General features: G+C 52.3%; 1 protein-coding gene across 1 annotated transcript in view; it reads left to right on the top strand.

Moving 5' to 3' along the window:
• Window positions 1-20555, top strand: part of MTHFD1L (methylenetetrahydrofolate dehydrogenase (NADP+ dependent) 1 like) — a 167094-nt gene extending 146539 nt beyond the window's left edge. Inside the window, exons 27-28 of the mRNA XM_075554379.1 lie at window positions 13827-13944; window positions 20195-20555. Of these exons, the coding sequence (XP_075410494.1) occupies window positions 13827-13916 (90 nt within the window). The 3' untranslated portion in view covers window positions 13917-13944; window positions 20195-20555. The remainder of the gene's footprint in view (window positions 1-13826; window positions 13945-20194) is intronic.
• The last annotated feature ends 1963 nt before the right edge of the window (window positions 20556-22518 follow it).

Genomic DNA, 22518 nt, shown 5'->3' with positions numbered 1-22518 from the left:
GATTGAGCCCGGAGATGACAAAGACAGTTCTCCTATCTGCCGCCTCCAAGGCCCGTTCAGAGTAGCTTCAGCCAAGATCTCCTCCACGGTGCAGTTGGAGAAGACAAACCACAGGATTGTCCAGCATCCAGTTTCACTTTCTGCCCCGGGGTCAGAGACCGGAGCTCTGAAACCCCATGGCAGTTCCTGGTGGCTCCGACCGGCCGCCAAGGGGCCAGGTTCTGGTTGAACCCGGGGTCCAGTTTCAACATCCGTTTGCTTCCCAGCCCACTCTCTTGACCTCCGCTCTTTTTCTGGCCTCCTTCCGACTTGTCCTGTTTCCAGCCAGTAATCCCAAGAGCCTCCACCACCACCGCCATCTCAGAACAGTCCCAGCAATGGCTTTTCAAAAGGGAACTTAAGTAGAACCTTCTAGAGCTTGTTCTGATGTGCCTACTTTTTTAAAAAAATTCAAAAATCACTTGCTTATGTGCTCGCTTCGGCAGCACATATACTAAAAATCATTTGCTTATCAACCTAAGACACCTAGCCTTGACCAGCTCGGTTAGCAGTTACCGGAAGTTGGAGGCCATCGCAGTGCTGCCTGTGCCCCTCCCCTCTGCGTGGTCAGCGTGATGCTGGTTGGAGGGACCGTCCGTAAGAATCATATCCATGCTGTGCCTTTTGAACTCAGCTCGATTTCTTTGAAGGCTTGGTCCCGGGACCCGGCTGTGATTCCGTGTCTGTGAGCGTGTGCCACTGTGCCTGCCTTCGTTGACTTGTTGGAAGGGAGCTTGCCTGGGGTATCGGTTTATTTCAGTCCTCACATCCATCATACTTTGGGGGACAGTTCTGGTGAAAGACGAGGAATTCAGACTGGGAGATGGGGGCAAGGGAGGGGCAGTGCACCAGGGTGAGGGAGGTGGAATGCCGGCAGCGTTTATTTCCTGCCATGGGTTCAGCCATCCCCACCTCGGGAGGATTCCATGCGGCTCCATTTAATGGGGCCCCAGGCAGGGGACCCCAAGTCCAAGTACATGGAGCCCCCCGGCTTTAATCAGCTACTTATCTTTCTTCCTCCTCTTCTTCCTCAGCTGCCCACCCCCTTCTTTTGTTGAGAGGCTCCAGGTGATAAGAAATGGGAAGGGGGAGGCGTAATGCAGGACAGGCAGGTCAGCCCTTTGCTGGCTCGGTAACCCCAGGAACCTGAGGACATGCCAGGCCCAGACAGCACACTCCCCACATGCACCTTCTGTGCCCCCCACCCTGTACCCCCTTGCCCTTGCTTAAATCCCCTGCTCTGTTGTTTCCCTAGTGCATCCCCCGCTCTCAGAATGTGTAACTGGTTCTTAGGAAAGCACCCCCATCCCGTCGTTAGCTGGACCTCTCAGCTGTAGCACCGCGCAGGCCTCCCGCAATTAGCACACTTTGGCTTCTTTTCTTGTTCACTGCCTGCCCAGGAGTTTCTGTCCCTCCGCACTCTCTGGTGACCTGCTGGTACCCTGAGCAGGCAGCAAAGTTTTTTTTTTTTTTCTGTTTTGGTGCATAGCAGAAAATCTCACCCAGAAACTCTGTGCCATCCTGTCGATTCTGACTCATACCCACTATGTTAATCTGGGTAGACTAGAGAAACAAATTCATGGACATATCGTATGTGTATAGGAAAAAGGTTTATCTACAAGAGCAATTGAATATTGAGAAAATGTCCCAGTCCACTTCAAGTTCATAAATCCGATATTAGCCCATATGCCCGATACCAATCCATAAAGTCCTCTTCAGACTCACGAAACACATGCAATGATGCTGAATGCAGGAGGATCACAGGCCAGTGGGTGGAAGTCTTATGGATCCAGTGTCAGTGTAAGTTTCTCAGCGCTGGCAGGGGGTCTCCATCTGGTTCCTTCAGCTCCAAAACTCTGACTGCCTCAGAGCAGCTTCAAGTGGCTTCTCGTCAGAAATGTCTCACAGGGAGTGAGGAGAGAGAGATAGACTCCCACCTCCAAGGAGGAATTACAGGAGTTCCCAGAATCCTCAGGAGAAGGCCATGCCCACAGAGGCCTCATTGGCTAAATCTTGATTGACAGGCTAGACTCCACCCCCACACTCTTAATCCTCGAATTGACACCAGATTATGTAACTACCACACCACAACAGCCCCTGTGAGTTTCTGAAATGGTAAATGATTACTTGAGTAGAGAGCCTCCACTTCCTTTCATGGGGCCACTGGAGGTTTCAAACCTCTGACCTTGTGGTTAGCAGCCCCGTGCCTGACCCACTAGGCCAAGCCACCTCTTGAACATCATGAGTAAATGCTGCGCTTCTGTGGCCTCGCAGGGCCTGGTTCTGTGTTGGCTCCCGCTCAGCAAGAATGGGTGTGGTATCATTGTTTCTGCTGCCTCTGGGCCACCACCCCACTCTGCCAGGACAGCGTCTGAGCAACCACGTTGTTGTCAGGCACTGTCACGCTGGTCCCTGCTCACAACCGCCCTCTCTCTGTACACACGGCAGAGTGAAACACTGCCCACTCCTACCACGGCTATTACATTTGAGCCCCTTGTTGCAGCCACAGTGTCGAGCCTCCTGGTCATAAACATGCAGGTGTGGCTGGGTTTCAATTAACTTTTATTTGCAAACGCCAGCAGCAGGCCAGCTTTGGCCCACAGGGTGCAGTTTGCTGACCCCCAATTTAGAAGCAAAAAGAGGTCTATGCAATTTTGTAATTGGGTGATGAGCACAGAAAATCATCTCGGGTCCCTAGCCTCTCTCTCCATCCTTTCATGTGCTGCGCTGGCAAAGTGATTCTGACACCCGGTGACCCGGTAGGACAGAGTAGATCCGCCCCACGGGATTTCCTAGGCTGTCATCGAATGAGAGGGAGCCCTGGTGGTATAATGGGTTACAGGTTGGGCTGCTAACCGCAGTTTCATCTGTTCAATACCACCAGCCGCTCTGTAGGAGAAAGAGGAGGCTTTCTACTCAAGTCAATATTTAGTCTTGGAAATCCATGGGGTGGTGGTGGTGTTGGTTCTATAGGTGAGTGGGATCGACTCCATGGCAGTGAGTTTGGGTTCAGGGCACCTCCCCCGGGGTGGATTTCCAGGACTTTTCTCCCGTAAAACTGCTGCTTAGGCGTGGAACTGCCTGCCGTCCAAGGAGCAGCCAAGCCCTTCGGCACCTCGCCAGCAGAGCTCCTGTTTTCCATTAACGAGACCCAAACCCACTGTCGTGGCGTCAGTCCAACGAATTGTGGCTCTGCATAGGATTCCCTGGGTTGTCAATTTTTACAGGAGCCTCCAGCCTCATCTTTCTGCTAAGAAACAGCTGGTAGGTTTGAACTACCAACCTTGCAATTAGCGCTCCGGTGCAGCAGTACCTGACCAGCAGCACCGCCAGGTCCCCTCCTTCCTTCCTTCCTCAGTTAGACATGGTTTTTATTTTCCCAGGGTCTCACTGGTGGGATCGGGACAAAAGTGGCTGAGAATGCCATTCCCCAAAGCAGGACACCAACCTCACTCCCTCCCCGTGGGAATCCCCACCGAGAGGGTGGCAGCTGGCTTGGGCAGTGCCCAGTTGGTGCCAGTTTTTTGCAGGAATTTTAAGCTCTGCTCCAGGTCACGTGCCCTCAGTTCTAAAAATAGAGCCGCGGCTGAAATGACTGTTGGTTATAGGCCTGACCTGTCTGCGCTTGAAGTGGCACAGCCCCAGACGGACTTGGGCTTACAGGAAATCATCCCTCAGGTGGCAGGGGGTCTTGGGGCATGGACAGAGCAGGAGAAGAAAGTGAGAGTGAATGTGGGACCCTCTGCTGAGCTGAGGGGGGCAGTATCCCTTCGTGGAGCTGCTCACGACTAAGGGCATCCACATTGGTGAGGTGGACGTGAGACGCGGAAGAAAGCGCCAGGGCTCCCTGACTTCATGTCTGTGGGAAAATCCTCTGCTGGGCTGGCCCTGCTAGCCGGGTGACTCGGATGCTTGTCGGATGCCGGTCTCGCTGAGTTGTGTGCGAACGCGCCCTCCCAGAAGCTTCCATTCATCCGGGTCACCAAAAGGCCAGCCAAGCGAGGGCACTGAACTTCAAACGGTCCTTGTTGCTTGTGTCCGTCACTGGGCGGTGCAGGAGGGAGCTGACATCCCCCCTCCAAAAAAAAAATCAGAAAAGTTCTGAGGAGATGGACTTGTTTTGATGCAGAAAAGCAGGTACGTGACCAAAATGTGGGTTGCCCCATCCCTCCACCTTTTCCACAGATTCTCTCTTTAACACGTGTCTGTCCAAGGAAGCTATGCTGATTGGTGTAGAATTTCTCAGACCCCTTCAGAGAGGGCAGGCCTTATTTTTTCCAAATAACAGCAACAAAAGACCTCTTTTATTTTGTTGCGCGACTGAAATGATGTCTGCAGGCTTTGAAGAAAGTGGCTCTGGTTTTGGTTCTGTTGCGTTGTGCCGTTAGATCTTATTTATCAAGACAAGCGTCTTTGGGGGCGACTAGTCATGTTTCCAATGATTGTATCCCCCCCCCCCCCCACGCCCAGAGAAGGAAGTCACACTCAGTAGAGGGCCGTGGAGAAGAGGAATCCCTCAGTGAGGTGAACTGGCACAGCGGCTGCAGCAGTGGGCTCAGACACAGACGTCAGGGGCGTGGGGCTGCACCGCGGAGCGCTTTATTCTGTTGCACGGGGCCGGCCATGAGCCGGGACCAACTGGGGGCACCCAGCAAGCATTCGGCTCAGGTAGGATGCAGGGAATCGTAATAGCCTTCCAAATTCACATATCTATGAGATGCCATAGGGAGGCTTCAAACAGTTCCCAGAAAAATGGAACGAAAAGATCATGGAATTTGTCCGCAAACTTTTTGAAGCCAGTCCCCTTCCTAGGCAGCATTCGTCAAAGTACATTGTGCCCCCGCCCCGCGTTGCTGCCCGGAAGCTTCCTTCAGGGAATAGGCTGGGACTCTCTCCGGCCTGCCTCACTCACTTCCTGTTGCTCAGGGGTCATTGCCCTCTGCTGCCTGTATTTCAGCCTGTTTCCCCCTCGCGTTTCAAGGTGGCGGGAACTCCGGTCGTTGGTACTGTCTTTATACACCGATCAATGGCTGATTTTTTTTTTTAGAATGGAGGCACCACTCAAAAAACCCCAACTCGCTGCCATCAAGCTGAGTCCGACCCACAGCGACCCTGTAAGACAGAGTAGACTAGAATGGCCCCTTGGCAGGAACAGAAAGCTCTCTTTCTCCCAAGGAGTGGATGGTGGTTTCAAACTGCTGATCTTGTGGTGAGCAGCACAACACATAACACACTACGCCGCTAGGGCTCCAGAGTCAGCGCTAAACATACGGACCCCCATCCTCCTGTTAGCAGCCAAGAAGATTGCGAACCCCGTGTGCCTCCTCAATCAGCTCCCTGCCATCAAGCCCACGCTGACTCAGAGCGACCCTAGAAACAGAGCAGCTCTCCCTCTGTGGGGTTCTGAGTCTGTAAACCTGTGCAAGGGCAGAAGCCTCATCTTTCTCCCTCGGAGTGATGCCTGGGTTGGAACTGCTGGCCTTACAGTTAGCAGCCCAGTGCATAATCCACTGTGCTACCAGGGCACCTTAAATCCATAGTAAGGCCTAGAAAACTAAGCCAATGAAGATATCAGAGCATTATCCACTCCCGGAAAACTAAAGAGCTGAACAAGAATGAGAATAAACCAGAACACAGGAGGTGACCTCGCCGAGAGTGGCATTTATGTAACCCTGGGCTGTAGTGATCTAACCCCAAATCATGATGGTTCTCTGTTTGGAAGGTGGGGTTGCAAGGAGACCTTGTGGGGGTGGGCAGAATGTAGAAGAGCAAAGTCCTCATCTTCTATGCTAGAGAGCTTATAACAGCTTGGAACTGGAAAGCCAAACCAAGCTGGCCCTGGTAGCGTAATGGCTTATGAGTTTAACTACCAACAGCGAGGTTAACAGTTCCAACCACTGTGGGAAAAGGCTTTCCGCTCCCATCAACATTTACAGCCTTGGCACTTCTGCTGTACCCTGTTAGGGTCACAATGAGTCAGGAAGGGCAGTGTGGCGCACAGCAAGGCACAGCAAGGACAGCAGCTACGGTAGACGCGGTTCTCAACCTTCATAGCACCGTGACCCTTTCATATAGTTCCTCATGTAGTGGTGACCCCCAACCATAACATTATTTTCATTGCTACTTCATCCCTGTCCTTTTGTTGCTGTTATGGATTGGACGACCCCCAAAGGGATCGCGACCCACAGGTTGAGAACTGCTGCTCTAAGGAGTCAGGACATGCTTGGAGGTGAATGGACATCACATAGAGAACCCTGAAGAAGCTCATCCAAATCAAACTCACTGCTGGTGGGTGGCATCCGACTCAGGGTGACCTCACAGGTCAGAGTGGAGCAGGGGTTCCCTAGGGTGTCTAAGACGGTCCATCATCTTTCCGCCGCCGCAGAGCAGCTAGTTGGTCCAAACCACCAACCTTTTGGCTCGTGGCAAAGCATAGGCACATACGACCTGCTAAACCATGTGGATGATCGGCTAAAACGAATTGGTCTTTCTCGTTTTTAACTTATTCTGGGTGGGTTCCTGAAGGCAAAAAGAGGAAGGCCTGAGGGGTTTGTACGTGGGGCCAAGCTGTTTGGTCGGCTGGCGGAAGGGCTCTTCTTCCACCCCCGGGGCTACCCCAGAGGGGAAAAGGGAGACAGATCCCGGAGACAGGAGGAGAGGGGGCAGTTGGGGTGCACTTCCCAGGCCAGAGCTACACCCACCTCACCTGGAGATACCTTTGGCATCTTCTGCTCCAGGAATGAGGAGAAATGAACGTAGGGGAAAGATTTATTCCTTGATGTTCTCAAAAATATGTAGAAGAACAGACGCAAGAAATCCCTGCTCGACCCAGTCTGAGGTTCAGCTGGGGTCTGGTCTGGGTCACCCACCAAAAGGTAGTAGAAGAATCTAGTTCTCCAGTACCTAACCAGGGAGGTGGGGGTTGCTAACTGAAGGGTCAGTGACTGAAGGCCACCAGCTGCTCCCTGGGAGAGAGACGAGGCAGCCTGACTCTGGGAAGCAGCGGCACGGCCTTCGGGGAGCTGGGGCGCCGTGCTGCTCGCCCCCACCCCCCCCCCAGAGTGGTAGTGGTGGGTCATGGGAGAACTGTGCTCCATAGGGTTTGGGGGGCCTGGGGTTTGCAAGCAGCCTGCCTGAACTTTCTTCTCAGGTGCCTGTGAGTAAGCTGGGATCCCCAAGCCCGCAGCACCCAAGTGTGTAACCATTGACAGCACCCAGGGACCATAGGTCCCGGGTGACTGATCTTGAATTCGGCCCCCTAATTCAGTCACCCTCCTCAAGTCTGGCCAGGTAGAGGCTGACGTCCGCGTTGGGCAGCTCAGACGTCCTGAGGCCACCAGCCAGTGCTGAGAGAAAAGATGGGGTTTTCTGGTCCCTTCAAGAGGGGTGGCCTCCGAGACCCACAGGGACAGCTCTCCTCTGTCATAGAGGGTCCCTTTGGTTCAAAATGGATCCAACCCCTTCCCCTGCTCCCCCGCGCTCCCCGAGACCCGTCCTGGCCACTGCAAGAGAAGCAGGAAGGGGAAGTCCACACGGCAGATATAATTTCCCTCTTTTGTTTGGTTTTCCTGAGGTAGCCGCTTATTATCTCTGGGAAGGAGCTGGGGGTGGGGGTGGAGTAGAGTCAGAACAACACGGGAAATTCTACATGAGATCACAAAGGGCTCCGGGCAGCTCCCCCGATGAGAACTCCGGGTCTTCTCAGTGTGTGGCCATGTCTGTTACTCCGTCACTCACACACCTGCCTGCCTTCCCGTCTCATCCCCTCCCCATTCTCTCCGCTGACTCATGAGGTCCTTTGGCATGGAAGCCGTGCCGGAAAGAACATCCCAGTACGTTTACAGACCGTGTAGCTTCTTAGAAACCAAAATGTCATTCCGCTGACTTGTTAGCTCAAATCTGGTGCCACCTGTCCGTCCCATAGCCCAGAGCAGCCTGGACGGCGCTGCTGGACGTCTAGGAGAGAGGGGAGCAGCTGGGGAGGAGGTGGCTAGCCAGTGCTTCTGCACACCATGGTGGGCCCTGTCCTGACCACAGAGCGCCCTCCTTTTCATCTCTGACCCATTGAAGCTCTGCTCAGAGCTGTACTGGTTTCCAGTTTATTCCCGCATGTCGGAGATCTTTTCCTCTCTAAAATAATACCTGACTCCATCAGAGCTCGCCCAGCTAACACTCACGCTGTAGGCTGTTGAGTTTGATGTACAGGGAGGCTGCCTTCAAAAGTGCTCGTAGAACCAGAAAAATTAAACAATTTCAAAACAAATAGACTAATCAGTCCTTCATTTTTCCTGTAGAAGAATCACGTCAGTCATAGACCAGATTCATTTTTAAGTCTCCTTTTTCCACAAATGACTTCTTGGTGTATTTACACAATTTCATAATAAATTAACGGTAGGTGGCATAGTGATTACACACTGGGTTGCTAACCACATGGTCAGCAGTTCGAAACCACCAGCTGCTCCATGGGAGAGAGACGAGGCTTTCTACTCCTATGAAGAGTCAGTCTTGGAAACCCACAGGGCAATTCTTAGCCTGTCCTATAGGGGCACTATGAATCAGAATCGACTCAATGGCAGTGAGTGTGACGCGCACACACACGCATGGGCATTAATTACTAAATTAGGGTCCTTATCTTTTATTTCAAATTGATCCTATTGTGAATTTTAGGGGAAAAGGAGGCTTTCTAAATTCAAATGTATTTCATAGAGACCAATTTACTAAGTATTAAATAGACCGAGTCAAATGTCAATCGTCCGGATGAGGGAGGCCATCAATCTGAGGTCATCAGGGTGTCCGAGGAGTCACAGAAGTGCAACCACTCAGACAGGATTTGGAGGAACTGTCACCAAGCCGTGATTGGGAGAGGGACCCGTGATTGGAAGGTGAGCAGTATGTCAGAGAAGAAGTGCACAGAAGATTGATTGGTTCAGGACCCTCCGACCAAGCCAGTCAGTGGCTGACTAAAGACCATGGGGCCCTGGTGCCTCAGTTTCAACCAGGGACATGTCTAGACCTCTTGCCAGTATGCTCTGGCTTCAGCCAACATCCATCTGCCGTCCATCAGCAATGATAGTCCTTTGCCCACGTCATCTTCTGGATCCAGCTTGAATTTCTACCTGTCCTCTGCCGGTGTTCTGACGCAGCCATTTGTAAAGTTGTCTTCAGCACAATTTCACTTGTGGGTGTGAGGTTCCTGATATGGTTCGGTAAATTCTGCATTCCTTTGGGTCACCTTTCTCTGAAAAGGGCACCAAAATATGGATCTCGTCCGGTCTGTCGGCCACGTCGCTTTCTCGGCATGCGTGAGTGAGTCTTGCAGTTTTGCAACGTTTGCTGGAACATCGCAATTGGTGTTCTCCTGATTCCTGGAGCCTTGACTTTGCCAGTGTCGTCGGTGTGACCTTGGCATCTTCCTTCAATGACTGGCTTGGTCCTTCGATGCCATAGGTTCTTGATCATATGCAATCTCCTGAAAGGCCTGATTGCTGATCCATTGATTTTGGTCCGGTAACTGTGTACCCCTTCCCTCCTCTGTTTATGCTTTCTGCATTGTGCAATATTTTGTCTATGTGGAATCTTCCAATGCTGTAGCTCGAGGTTTGGGATGTGGGAGGACTTTTTGGTTTGGTTTGGTTTGGTTTCTTGGTTCTTTCAGCTTGAGGCATGCTGAGCCCCAGCGATCTTCTGCTCTCTTACTGTGTGATGTTCTTGATGCTGTCCCACAGCTTCTGCTCGTGGGTAATTTGTAGTCATTGTGTGAAAGCCATTCTTGGAGTAGACTGTACTCATGATTATATTTTGGCCCTTGTGGACATGTTTCAGTTTTCTTCAGCTTTGTCTTGAATATGCACACAAGCAATTGATGGTCTATTCCACAGTCAGCCCCTGGCCTTGTTCTGATGGGTGATACTGAGCTTCTCTGTCATCTCTCTCTGCAGATTTAGTCTTTTAGATCCCTCGCGTTCGATCTGGAGAAGACCCCGTGTATAGTGGTCATCCATGTCATGTTGCGGAAAATGGCATTTCCAAGGAATGGTCGTTGGTCTCGCAGAATTCTATCGTGATCTCTTATGTCATTTGCTGTTACTTTAACTTAGACGTGTGAAACGGGAATCTTCCAGACGAGTTAAAAAGAGGAACATGGAGCTAGCTCTATGAGGACACACTAATAGCCCAAGTCTGAATCCCCAGACTCCACACTGGCTTAAGCCAAGAGTTTCCTGTGAGTGTCCTCGAAGTCCTGGGCACATTTGCCTTCAGATTAAAAGAAAGAAAAACCCCAAAGTGGAAACAACACAAAACCTCATTAGCTTGGGTATTAAGAGTACAACTCTGTATGATGTCTATAGAATCTCGCAATGTGGGGTGTCCAAGCACCTTCCCCCCACATGGCATCTCACATCTACAGCAAGGCGGCCATGTTTCAATTCCTTAGACTCTTGAGCTGACAAGGCTTTATTTGTACCAGGTGTCAGGGACATTTCAGCATGGCAAACCATAACATACATTTATTAGGAAGGTGTGTTAAGCAGGGTTGACTAGAGAAACAAATCCAGAGATACTCATACATGGATTGGAAAGAGCCTTATATCAAAGAGTAATTGTATATTAAGAAACTGTCCCAGCCCAGTTCAGATCAAGTCTACATGTCCAAGATTAGCCCACAAGTCCGATACTAGTCCATAGATCCCTCTTCAGACTCAAACAGTCACATGCAACGATGCAGAATGCAGGAAGATCACAGGCAAAGTCTTGTAAATCCAATGGTGGTGGAAGCAACTCCACAGTTCTGGCTGCCAGCAGGGTGGCTTGAAGTGGTTCATCAACAGAAAGACGAAGCAAAGCGTGTGTGGCCTGCCTCTGGGGAGAAAGAGAAAGTGGCTGGCTGTGACAGGCTGTGACCTGGCTGACGGGCTAGCCTCCACCCCTTCACTCTTAATCCCCTCAAGTTGACATGATATTATGTGGCTGCCACAGGTCTCATTAAAATCTGTGAAGCAGTCCCAAAGGCACCAAGCACAAGCCGGTGTTCCCTCCACCTAAGCTGCCCCACAGTCCTGAGCGCCCACACCACAGATTTCTAGCTAGGGAACAAGCGAAGCAGCAGTTTCTTACCTGGAAAGGGAAGAGTTTAGATCAGCCAATCAGGCCAAGGTTTCATTAGTAAGATGTCCAAATCTACAGCCCAGACTATTATGTTTTTAGTCGTCTCTCCTGTGCCCTTTCTGTCACCACCAAGGCCATATTTTCCAACTCCTGATTCTTCTTTGCTTCTAATGACTCCTGATTATCAATACATCATCATTGGATATTTCACCGCATCAGACGGCAAAAGTTGGTAGAATTTTCCCAATTCTGTACTCTGCGTCCACATGGTTGCACCGGCTGGTCTTCCTCACGAGCTGAAGAAAGCAACAGGCTGCTGCTTTCCTGAACCAGAGTCAAACTTGATGGTTTGTTCAATAGGAAAAGCAGCAGATTAAAAGCAAAATCAGGAAGAAAAAAAAAGCCATTAGTTTACAACCCAAAAAGGGAATTGCAGTGAGATTTCAAAATGGATGCCATCCCTTTATGAAATAAGAGGGTTTTAAAAAAAAATAAGATCTTTTCATATTTTTCTGCTGAAGTCTAAAACATGCATATTTTCTCATCACTGGCCTTTAACGCATGTGTTCACAAAGGCTCTGAATAGAACTCATCGTTTTTCAAAAAGAACATTAACCTGTAATCAGTAAGGATTTGGAAGATGGATTAAAAGCAAAATTAGGGTCCGAAAGGACAAAGCCCCCGGGGCGGGGGGGTTGCCTTGGTGGAAGAATCCATTCACTCAGCATGACAGGTGGGTACAGCTTCATGGCTCCTAGGTGGTGTGGCCCCGAGGCCCCCTTGGCAGCACTCTGCAGGGTCAGGTTACCCAGAATCCATGTATGCACAAGCTGCCGGTGCTTACACACTAGTTTGTATGAAGTATGTGTTTCACCACTTCAAAGAGTTGGCTTTCCAGGTGTGGCCAGCATCTGCTTCTCTGGACCCCACCCCCTTGCCCCCCCCACCCCCCACCCAGCTCCCTCCTACAGAATCAAAGCCTCTTTTCAAACTCACCGTCCTGTGGCAGGGACAGAGTCCGCAGTATGCAAGGTAAGCGCAGTCTTACTAGTGCTTACTGACTGCTATGTAGTGAACACCTTCACATGAGTTTTGTTGTTGTTTTTTATATCCTCCCCTCCCCCCCAAAAAAGTGAAACTGTTCACTACAGATGTGTCAATAAGCACAAGTATGCCAATGTTTACCGGGTGTATTGAGAACTCTTTCCCTGGCTGCCTGTCCCTCCTGTCCCGTATGGACTCTTGCCTATCAAGGCCCCTCGGGGAGGACTTAGCCTTTGAGTTGGCAGCAAGGGTACATGGTTAACCATGGGTGCCCACCCGAAAGGGCTTGTGTGCAGTGAACCACACAGAAAACAAGCTGCCCAGCTCCTCCTGACTCATGGGCAGGGCAAGGAGGTGGGTGGTTAATGGAGCTTGCTGGTGGGCAGCTCACGCCTTCTCTTCCCCCCCCCCCCAGGGATAAGAAGCTTTCCCCCTTTCCCTCCCTCCTCCAGAGGTGAGACAGAGGCGGCTCTTGCAGGCGATCTATGTTAAACCAGGACTTCCCAGTGAGACCTGGGTGTGAGATTCTGAATTCCTGATGGGCGCCCAGGTGCTGCTGGAGCTGGTATTGGAGGCCCGCAGACCGGCTGAGCAGCCAGGGTCTCAGCCCCAAAGGAGCGGGCGGAGGGAGCAGGAAGGCAGGCGATGGGAGAATGGGCTTCTGCAGTTAGGTCTTTGCTCCGATCCTTTCTCCTGGGCCATCTTGCCTGGGAGAGGCAAACCCTGGGCACCGTGAGGTGCGGGCTGCCTCACTCGTTGCCACATTAAAGATAAAGTGTCCCCGGCTGACTGTGTGGGGCACGCAGAGGTGGGACATCGCATGGAGCCTGCGGAGGGAATTGCCCAGCTAAGCCAAGTCCAGGCTTCTTTGCTCCCAAGGACATTGTGTGGCATTAGGAGCACCGTGTGCAGAGCACACTGAGATGGGGAAAGAGCAGACCCTCTAACAGCCTTACGCCCGGCTGCCTGGACCCGTGCTTCCCAGACGCTCAGCACGGTGCAGACGAGCCGAGCCGGCAGCCTGGGAGCTCGCAGGACTTCCTGGTACCGGTGGGCACAGTGCAGACACCACGGGTGGACTCTGAGGCCTGCCACTGGCTTTCGTCCTGTTTCCACTACTTCCCTGCTGTGCGACTCTGAGCACAAGCCTGGACCTCTCTGTGCCCTGTGCCCTCATCCGTGGAGTGAAGGACAGGGTGCTGGGGGGCTTCCCTTGGCATCGTACGAAGCCCACTAGCTGCCCACTGCGTGCCACCAACTGGGGACGAGGCAGTTTCAGAAACCCCGCCTTCCCCTGAGTACACAGCTTCATAAGTCCACAGATCATTTAACCTGAGACGCAGCCCACAGGGTTGCCGAGCGAACGTGGGGAAGGCACGTAGGCTGTCATCCAGGAACTGCAGCTGTGGCTACCACAGGGGCGTGGCACCATCAGATCACTGGAGCCTGTGTGACAGACGAGAGCTGCCTCGCCGAGAGACAGACCTCAGGTCCTTCTTCCTCGGAGCTGCTCCGTGGCTTTGACCTGGAACATTTGTAGTCCTTTGTACGGGTCTGTTGGTGCCATAAGATGTGTAGTGTTCACTGTGACGATGTGGTGACATCTGCTGACATGTAACCCTTGTTTTCCCCTCCAGATGAGCACCATGCCAGGACTACCCACAAGACCCTGCTTTTACGACATTGACCTGGACACGGAGACCGAGCAGGTTCAAGGCTTGTTCTAAGCACAGCCTCCTGAGGACCTCGTGTTAGGTAGGTTTTCAGTTTGCTTGGTTTCTGTTCAAACCCACGTTTGTGTTTCTAATGTTTATTGCAAGACTGACCTAGCTTGGTCACCCCTCCTGAAGGGGGGCGGCGAACACACAGTAGGTGATCAATGCGGCAGCCTGCAGTGGCCTGGCCCTCATGGGAGTCGGGCTGTGTCCTTCCGGATTCCAGACTGTCTAGCTGGCCAGCTGGCTGTCCTTTCTCTGGACTGGGTCCTGCTGCGGGTAGGGTATTAGGCGCAGCTGCCTCCTGTCTCCCGGTGCAGTTAGTCATGAGATGGCCAGCTCCTGACTCGGGCACAGCAGGTAGATTGGCTCTTAGGTCCCTGCAAGACATAGAGAGATGAGAGAGGGCCTCTGACTGGTTCGGGGAGCGGCGTGCGGGGAGCAGGAGAGCTCCTGGCTCGGCCCACAGCTGGGACCCTGGGTCCTCACCCAGTACTGCAGCTGTACCTGTTCCTTCTGACTGGGCTCCCCATCCTCCTCCCTACAGACACCCCACCTCAATCTGCAGTGGCTCAGAGCTGCTTCCCAGGTCTCAGGATATAGTGTCCCCCACCCACCCAACACCCCCCTGCCTTCCCAAACCCACTCACTCCTGTTTCTTGGGCCTGAGCCCAGCACCCCGCCCTGGGGCCAGCACATCAGGGCCTGCCAGGCAAGCATGATCCACACAGCCTGCTCCGAGCCAGCCATTGGCTCACGTGTGTGTGTGTGTGTGTGTGTGTGTGTGTGTACATGCACTTAGTTTGTAGGCATCTTACTGTGGGGAGAAAGGTCAGGAACACACGAGGTGCGTGCCATGAATTCAGAATGTAGAGTTGTTTGATGTGGTTGGGGGGGGGTTGGTGGTGTTTACATGCTATGACGGGCCTCCTGCTGAGCAGTCAGGCTGATATTCATTTTCACCCCATTTTTACATCCTCTTCATCGCTCAGAGAGAAAGCTAGAAATGGAGGTGAGGGAGACAAACTTCACACACAAGCCCGGCACCTCGAGCTGACACGGTGTTATTTTTGTCCCTCAGCCTGTGTGTGACGGTGCCGGGGAGAAAAGCCACCTCACACCTCTGAAGCCAGACATTGTCCCTTGTGTTAGTCCGGGCAGACTAGAGAAGCAAATCCAGGGAGACTCCTATGTGTTTAGGAAAGAGCTTTATGTAAAAGAGCAGTTGACCATTAAGAAAACATCCCAGCCCAGTCCAGATTAAGCCCATAAATCCGATAGTAGCCCATACATCTGATACCAATCTATAAAATCCTCTTGAGACTCATGAAACACATGCAATGATGCCAAATGCAGGAAGATCACAGGCCATTGGGTGGGAGTCTTGTGGATCCAGTGGCATTGTAAGCATCCCAGCACTGGCAGGGCTCTCCATGTGGCTCCTCCAGCTCCCAGGGCTCTGGCCGCATCAGGATAGCTTCATGTGGCTTCTCATCAGAAATGTCTCGCAGGGAGTGAGCAAGTGTGTCTTCTCCAGCGAGCTATTTATCTCCTTAGCGCCTGCAAATGAGGTCAGCAAGCTGTGACCTGATTGACAGGTAAACTCCACCCCTTCGCTCGGAAGTCTCAAATTGACAACAGATTATGTAACTGCCACATCCCCTTTACTGATGGATCTCCCTTTCACCACATGTCTCCCGTCTATCACTTTGCTCCATAAGAGATGCATACAGCTTTCTCCGCTTGTGTATCGTGCTTTCCCACCCTTTTGGTCAATTTCTGTCAGCTCTCCAAGTAGCGGAGACAGTGCCATGCGATGCATCCTTATCATTAAGGCAGACTCTGAAATTCTGGGTTACTCCACATGCCGTGTTCAAAGGCCGGGAATGGCGACGGAGGCACAGCTCGGGCCCTTCCAGCTCCAGGTGCTGTGCTGGGCACCTGCCTGAGCAGTCAGTCTTTGGAGACAGGCCTTATCCCAATGTCTAGAGGTTAGGTCCTGAGAAGGTGTTGTCTTGGTGTATGCTCTGCTGTGTATATTTTCAACAGCAACAAAAACAAAAAAAATTTGTCAGAGGGTCAGGCCCTGCCCTTGTGGCCCCAGGGTGAGTTGCTTGATGGCTAAGGGTGACCCTGACCCACGGGGCTTTGAGCGTCCCTCTTACTCTGGAACTTCGAGCATCCCAGCGTCGGGAGGCCAGCAACTTGCTCATCTCTTGGCTGAGTGGTCCAGAAGCCAGAACCCAAGCCAGGCCGTCTCCTCTCAGCTTCCTCTCGTCCTTTTCACTCCAAACCAAAAGTTGCCCTTCGAATATCCATCCCAGGCCTCAATGGGCCTTGACTCAGTCCAAAAGTCCATCCAAGCCGTAGGATCAGACTGGTTTTTGGGGATTAATGAAGTTATCTCCCCAACCCACACCCTACTAAGTCACAAATGATCATGATCTGGTCTGAAAGGCTAGGACTTCGTGGGAATTCTTTTTGGTCAAAGCATAACTGGGCTATCTGAAGTCGAGTCAAATGGTGCTCTCATTCCCTTGTCCAGGCTTGGCAGCCGTTGGTTCAGAACCTACCATTTGACCCCTCGTGAACAATAGCAAACAGACTCCGTGTCCCCAGATAACGCTGCTACAGTACAAAGGCAGCATTCCCTCCCGATGACTCCTCCGTCTCGGGTCCTGCGGGAATTCTCTCCTGCTTCCTGTGCCCTCCAGCCCAGCCGTCCAGGCCACTCCTGGCAGAGAGAGCCCGAGCTCGGAGATGCAGCAAGCCAAAACGTGAAGGCTTGGCCCACAGCCGGCCAGGCAGGCGCTGGGCACTGGAAAAGGAAGTTTCCGGTAAAGCCGCTCGCTCGCGCAGCCGCCAGATGTGGAGGACAGTAGATGCTCCGCTGCCATGGCTCCAGAGGAACATGCCTGCTGGAATCCACTGCGTGGCGTGGATGGTGGATGGCGCGCTTTCCTTCAGCTTTCTCCCTCCTCGCCCTCGAGGAAACTGGGGAGCCGCCTTAGGAACTTGAGATGCCCAGAAAGCGCCAGAGTTGGAGCTCTCGCCCTCCACGTTGTGCAATCCCTATTGTTCTAACAGGGTGTGAGTCATCCTGTTGGATGTCACCACATCGAACTGATTGGAAAGCTTGCTTGTCACGAAGAAATCAATCCGGCAACATTGTCGGCCAGTCTTTTGTTCAAAGACAACTGGATTGGGGGTGGGGAATGGAAAGGCGGGGTTTGGGTCCCCCACCCCCTTCTCTTTTGGGATTCTCATGAAAACTTACCTGAACCTTGGGTGCATCCGAATGTGCACAATACACCTCGCCAGGGTCCTGGAAGATCCAGACCCGCCTGACTCAGTTCTGTTGTGTGAAGTCCCGTTTAGTACAGGGTCTGACTTGCTCAGGGGAGGCTCGAGGGGGGTGGGGTGCGTCTCAGTTGTGTGTTTTGATGTAAGCGTGCAGACGGAGTGCAGGCCCAGCTCACGCCTTCCCTGCACTGCCTCTGGAAAGCCACTCGCTGCCATCGAGTCAGTCCCAACTGGGTAAGACAGAGCAGAAAGCCACCTCTTTCTGCAGTGGAGTGGCTGGTGGCTTCGAACTGCTGGCCTTCGCATTATGGCCCGGTACATAGTCCACGAGACCACCAAACTCCTTTAGGTCAGAACTTGTCACCGTTATCTACCCAAGCCAAAACCAGTCTCCCAGGGCCAACGCCAACCCCCAGCCACCCTATTGGACTGGCTAGAACTGCTGCTGCGAACTTCCAAGACTGAACTGTATACGGGAGCAGAAAACCTGTCTTTCTCCCAAGGAGCAGCTGGTGGTTTCGAATTGCTGACCTTGAGGATCACAGCTCAACTGTGGAACCACTATACCACCAGGGCTCCACGACGTCCAACAGTCGCAAATGTGAGAGTCCACTCACAGCCAGGAGCTTGGTTTGCATCACTCCGCTCGTTCTGCTAAGCCATCCTCAGCATTCGGTGCCTGCTTGGCATCCTGTTTCCAGGCGCTGGCCCCAGCAGGCTGGATCCAGTACTAAACAAGCGCGCTCCGTAATCTTTTTAGAGAAACTTTATCCTTCTGACCGCATTCCCCCACGGACACTGAAAGTTACTCTTCAGCTAGATGAGCATCTGAGCCGGTTGTGTACACACACACACACAACAACAACTAGCAAACGACTGAATCATTTCCCCCCACCTTTCTCACTGCAACGTTTCCTTTTATCACAGTCGACTCCTCCGTCTGCCAGCCCTACAAGTGCTCTTAAAATGTGGAGCCCCAGACCCTGCACCCCACAAGATACAAGAGAGCAGGGCAGATCCCCTGGCCTTCCGCCGGGTGTCGCTCCGAGAGTAGCCTCCAGTGCAGTGAGCCCAGTGCACCCCTCCCATCCCATCCACATTCGAGTCTCACCACGCGCACCTCCCTCCTTCTTCCTTTGTCCATGTTTATTATGTTCCTCACCTCAGGCCAGGTGCTAGACCGCGTTTGCTGTGGCTGGTCCCCACCCCTCCCTCCCTAATCTGCGGACGCACCGCTCCCTCCCTCGGGTGCAGCCGAGTTTGAACTCTTGGCCCAAGACATCAATTCTTCCTGGTTTCAGTGCAAATGAAAGCCCTTCAAAAGGTTCATAGGAAAGGGGAATTGAAAAATGATGGGAACTTTCCACAAATTTTTTAGCAGCCCCTTCACAAAATACACACACACATGCACACACCCTTTGCAGGTAGATCCTGGGTTACAGATGTCTAACTTATAGGCGACTCCTAACCCCAAACCCAAACTCCCCGCCCTGGAGTTGGGTCCAAGTCAGAGGGACGCTGCATAAGGTTTTCGAGGCTGTAAATCTTTACAGGAGCAGGAGACCTTGCCTTTCTGAGGGTGGCTAGTGGGTTTGAACTGCCAACCTTCCTGTTAGCAGCCCCATAGGCAACACCTACTTGCCCTTTAATGTGACTTGCATTTGCCCTCCCTTGGAAACAACTGGCCTTACCCCCTTCACCACGATCTCCTGAACTTGCTGCTCAAGGGGCCGTTTAATCAGTGAAAGGCCTCCAGCCAGTTCTTCCCCTGAAGCGTAGTTTCCCAAACTGCCTGCTTCCTTTTCAGAAAAAAGAAATAGTGTTCAGCACCCCGCTGGCATTGAAAAACTTTTGTGCTAAAAATAAATAAATAAAAATAAACCCGTTTGTACTGTAGCCAGGATGAAGTGTCTCACTGCCACCGAGCTGATGCCAATTCATAGTGACCTTAGAGGGCAGGGTACAACTACCCTGTGAGTTGCTGAAACCGTAGCTCTTTATGAGGGTAGGAAGCTTTGTCGTCCTCCCAAACTGCTGATTTTGAGGCGAGCCCACCGTGTACCCACTATGCCGCCAGGGCTGCGGTGGGTTTCTGACACCACCCTAACGTCGGAGTAACGAAGATCCGGCGTGTGCTGTTCTCCGCTCATCCACACGTCCAACTTAAAGGACCCTGAGGGACAGGTCTCGTTTGGACCCCGGCGGTGGTGAACGTACCTGGCTGGGCCTTAGGTGTGCTGTTTTGGGCAGTGGGTTTTCACTTCTCCTTCTAAAACACCGTGCGATCCAGCCGTCGCAAAGGTTCTTAATTTGGAGAGGAAGCAGTAAAGCATTTTAAGGATCATAGGTTTGCCCAGGGCCACTCCCCTCTTAAAGAACAAAAACAACCCAAGCCAGTATCTGACTTAGGAGCACCGCATGCGTGCCAGGAGAACTGCCCGCCCTGGGATCTGCAATGACGGGGGCCTGCTGTAAGCAGATCACCAGGTCTTACTACCGAAGTGCCTTTGGGTAGATTTGAACTGCCAACCTCCCGGTTAGTAGCACTGCCTGAGGTAGTAGCCCACTTGAGTACAAAATGCACTTTTCAGACCTTGCCCCTTTTGGAACCTAATGCAGCATCCACCGAAACTAAGCTCTTAGCGCGCCACGATGCCCAAGTGGAAACCCTGCAGTTGGCACTCCCACAGCTTCCTGTTGAGTCCGTGGACCCAGCTTTGGAAGTCATGGACTTTCTGCCCATGTGGCTCTCTCAGGATGCTCAGAAGGCCACGGTCGGGACGCAGGGAAACTCTTGGTCACCAGTGGGCCTCACCTGGGTCTCCACGGTCCTTAAGTAACGAGATTCCATTGATCACCGTCTTGTCGAAAGAACCACTTTCCTCTTGAATTTCCTTGGGGTTCCACCTTGTAGAGCTGCAGTCTAGCTTGGCCCCAGAGACGCACATGATTCTTCAGCCACTGAGAGATTGCTCTCTCTTTTTCAGGATCCTGAAAATCCCGACTCCTTGCCTTACACCGCAGAAGATGGGGATCTCAGCAGTGCCTGGCATGCGGTACTGGAGAAGGGGAGACATGGGCCCAGGCTGCACCCCTCGTTCAGGATGAGCTCTGTGTAACAGCGCGGAGTGTTCAGCCAAAGGACATATGTTGACCTTGAAAGGAGCGCCTTGTTTCCTCCTTGTCCCACCAAGTTTACATGACTTCCTGCTGCTTACTCTTTACAGTGTTTGTTTCGAGGGGGGTGAAGGGTCCAAGCGTGTGAACTGAAGGGTATTGTTTTCCACGATGAGGTTTTATATAAGTTTTTTTTCCCTTTGAACCAAAAATAAACGTGTCTCTGGAAAACGGATCGTGCTTTTTTCCGTGCCAGCTGAATCTCCTGGTGCTGTGCAGGTAGCTGTGTGCGTGAGGCAGGTGCAGTTCCGACCGCACACCATTTTGCTGAGAAGCTGTGGAGACAGTGGGAGCATGACACAGAGATCCTGGGGGTGGGGACCGCGTTGGGGGGGGGAGGGCGGGACTCGAAGGTCAAGGTCTTTAAGAAATTGTGAGATACCTTGGGACAAAAAGTGCATTTAACAGGCAGAACTATTCTCAACATTCATGACATTCATCAGGAGCAAGAAGAGGCAGTTTTGCCCTGTCCGATAGGGTCGCTGTGAGTTAGAATCCGCTCCCTGGCGGTGGGGTGGGGTGAGGTTGGGCTTGGCTTGGCTTGGTTTGGTTTGGTAGCATTCTCGCCACTCACTTCAGAACAAATGGGTTTGTTCTAGTTTCTTGCAGCAAGACCAAATCTCAATGCCCGTTCTTCTCCAAAGCCCAGGGGGTAGGGCAAGGGAAAGTGACTTAAAGGTCAGGTGTTAGGCGGACGGTTTCCCTTTTGTTCAACCCGTAATTCATAGGAAAGAAATGCCTTGCACCTCCTTCCCGCATCCCACCCCAGGAGTTCCTGACCCGGCTTTGTGGCTACTTTTTCCTACCCTAATGTAAAATGATGTAAAACTTAAAACAGGGATTCGGGAACAAGCAAGCTTTATGTCCTCCGGACAGTGTAAGTAAAGCTGCCGCTATAAATATCTCCAATGTCCCCCAAGCACATCCTGCTGGAGCCCTTGATCGGATCTTTCCTGCTCGAACTTGCCCTTCCCCTCAGTGACCCGGCTCCTTCATGCTCTGCCCACAATGCGTCCTTGGGCACCACCTCATCTGTTCCTAAGACGACGCCTTCTCTCCAAGGGCTGCTTTTCCAGGACCCCTCCCACCTCCTAACTCCCCCCTCCCCCCCGTGCCTCCTTGGAAAGTACACCTCTGCACATATACAATTAACTAGCATTTCCCACGTGCACATCTATTTCAAGGTCCTACAGGTTCGCAGTAAGTCTGGTCTCTGTTACGTTGAAGTCTCACGGCCAGGGGATTGTCGCACTTGCTTTGTACTGTTGCAAGTGTTCACGAGTTTCCTCTGGCATTGACAAGTTCCTTTTGTTTTGTTTTTTAATTTAGGGGGGAAATGTGTGTGTGTGTGTGTGTGTGTGTGTGTGTGTGTGTGTGTGTGTGTGTCTTTGAAACCCCCAGGCAAAGGGCTATGGACTCCTTTGACCAGGAAGCTCCCCAGCTCACAGAAGACAGGCAAGTGCATCGTGAACAGGAGCATCTTGTTGCTGCTCCACGTTCGTGTTTGGAGCAACTGCCACCCTCCAGCAGGGGTCGGTCCTGCCACCCCACATGCCCTACATTGCTCGGGACTCCACGAAGGGAGCATCACATCTCCTGCTCGGGTCAAGGCAAGCCTTGTTCCCTCGGCCCTTCATCGTACCCGTGGAGACGATTGTGGTGCAGTGATCCACTTGGTTACAGATCTAAAAAGTGGAAGGTCCACGTCTACCCAGAGACACCTGGGAACACAGGCCCAATGATCAACTTCTGAAAATGAACCACTCTGGAGCCCATTGGGGTCACCTTGAGGAGCAGGAGGAGGGAAGTTCCCAGTGCCCCATAAAAAGGTCACACACCGAAGGAGACATCACGCTGTGACCTGAGTTGGGCTGGACGCCACCCCTGCACTTTCACACAGGTGCGAGTGGATGTAAAATCTAGCCGCCACAGTGTGTATCTGTTCAAGCCCTGGGAGTATAGACCAGGGAGTATGACTGCCAGTGGGTCAAGAAATCACATGCTGTTTTGCATTGAGCAAATCTGCAGCACAAGACCCCCAGGAAGCATCCGCTACTTTCTGGAAACTTAGCATTTCCACTTTCTCATAAGAGCCATCGTGGTCAGGGTGAAATGGGCATTGTTCCTATCAAGT

This window comes from Tenrec ecaudatus, chromosome 7 (genome assembly GCF_050624435.1).
Source record: "Tenrec ecaudatus isolate mTenEca1 chromosome 7, mTenEca1.hap1, whole genome shotgun sequence".
Classification (NCBI taxonomy): Eukaryota; Metazoa; Chordata; class Mammalia; order Afrosoricida; family Tenrecidae; genus Tenrec; species Tenrec ecaudatus.
The sequence above is the reverse complement of the archived record's forward strand: the minus strand, read 5'-3'. Positions and strand labels throughout refer to the sequence as shown.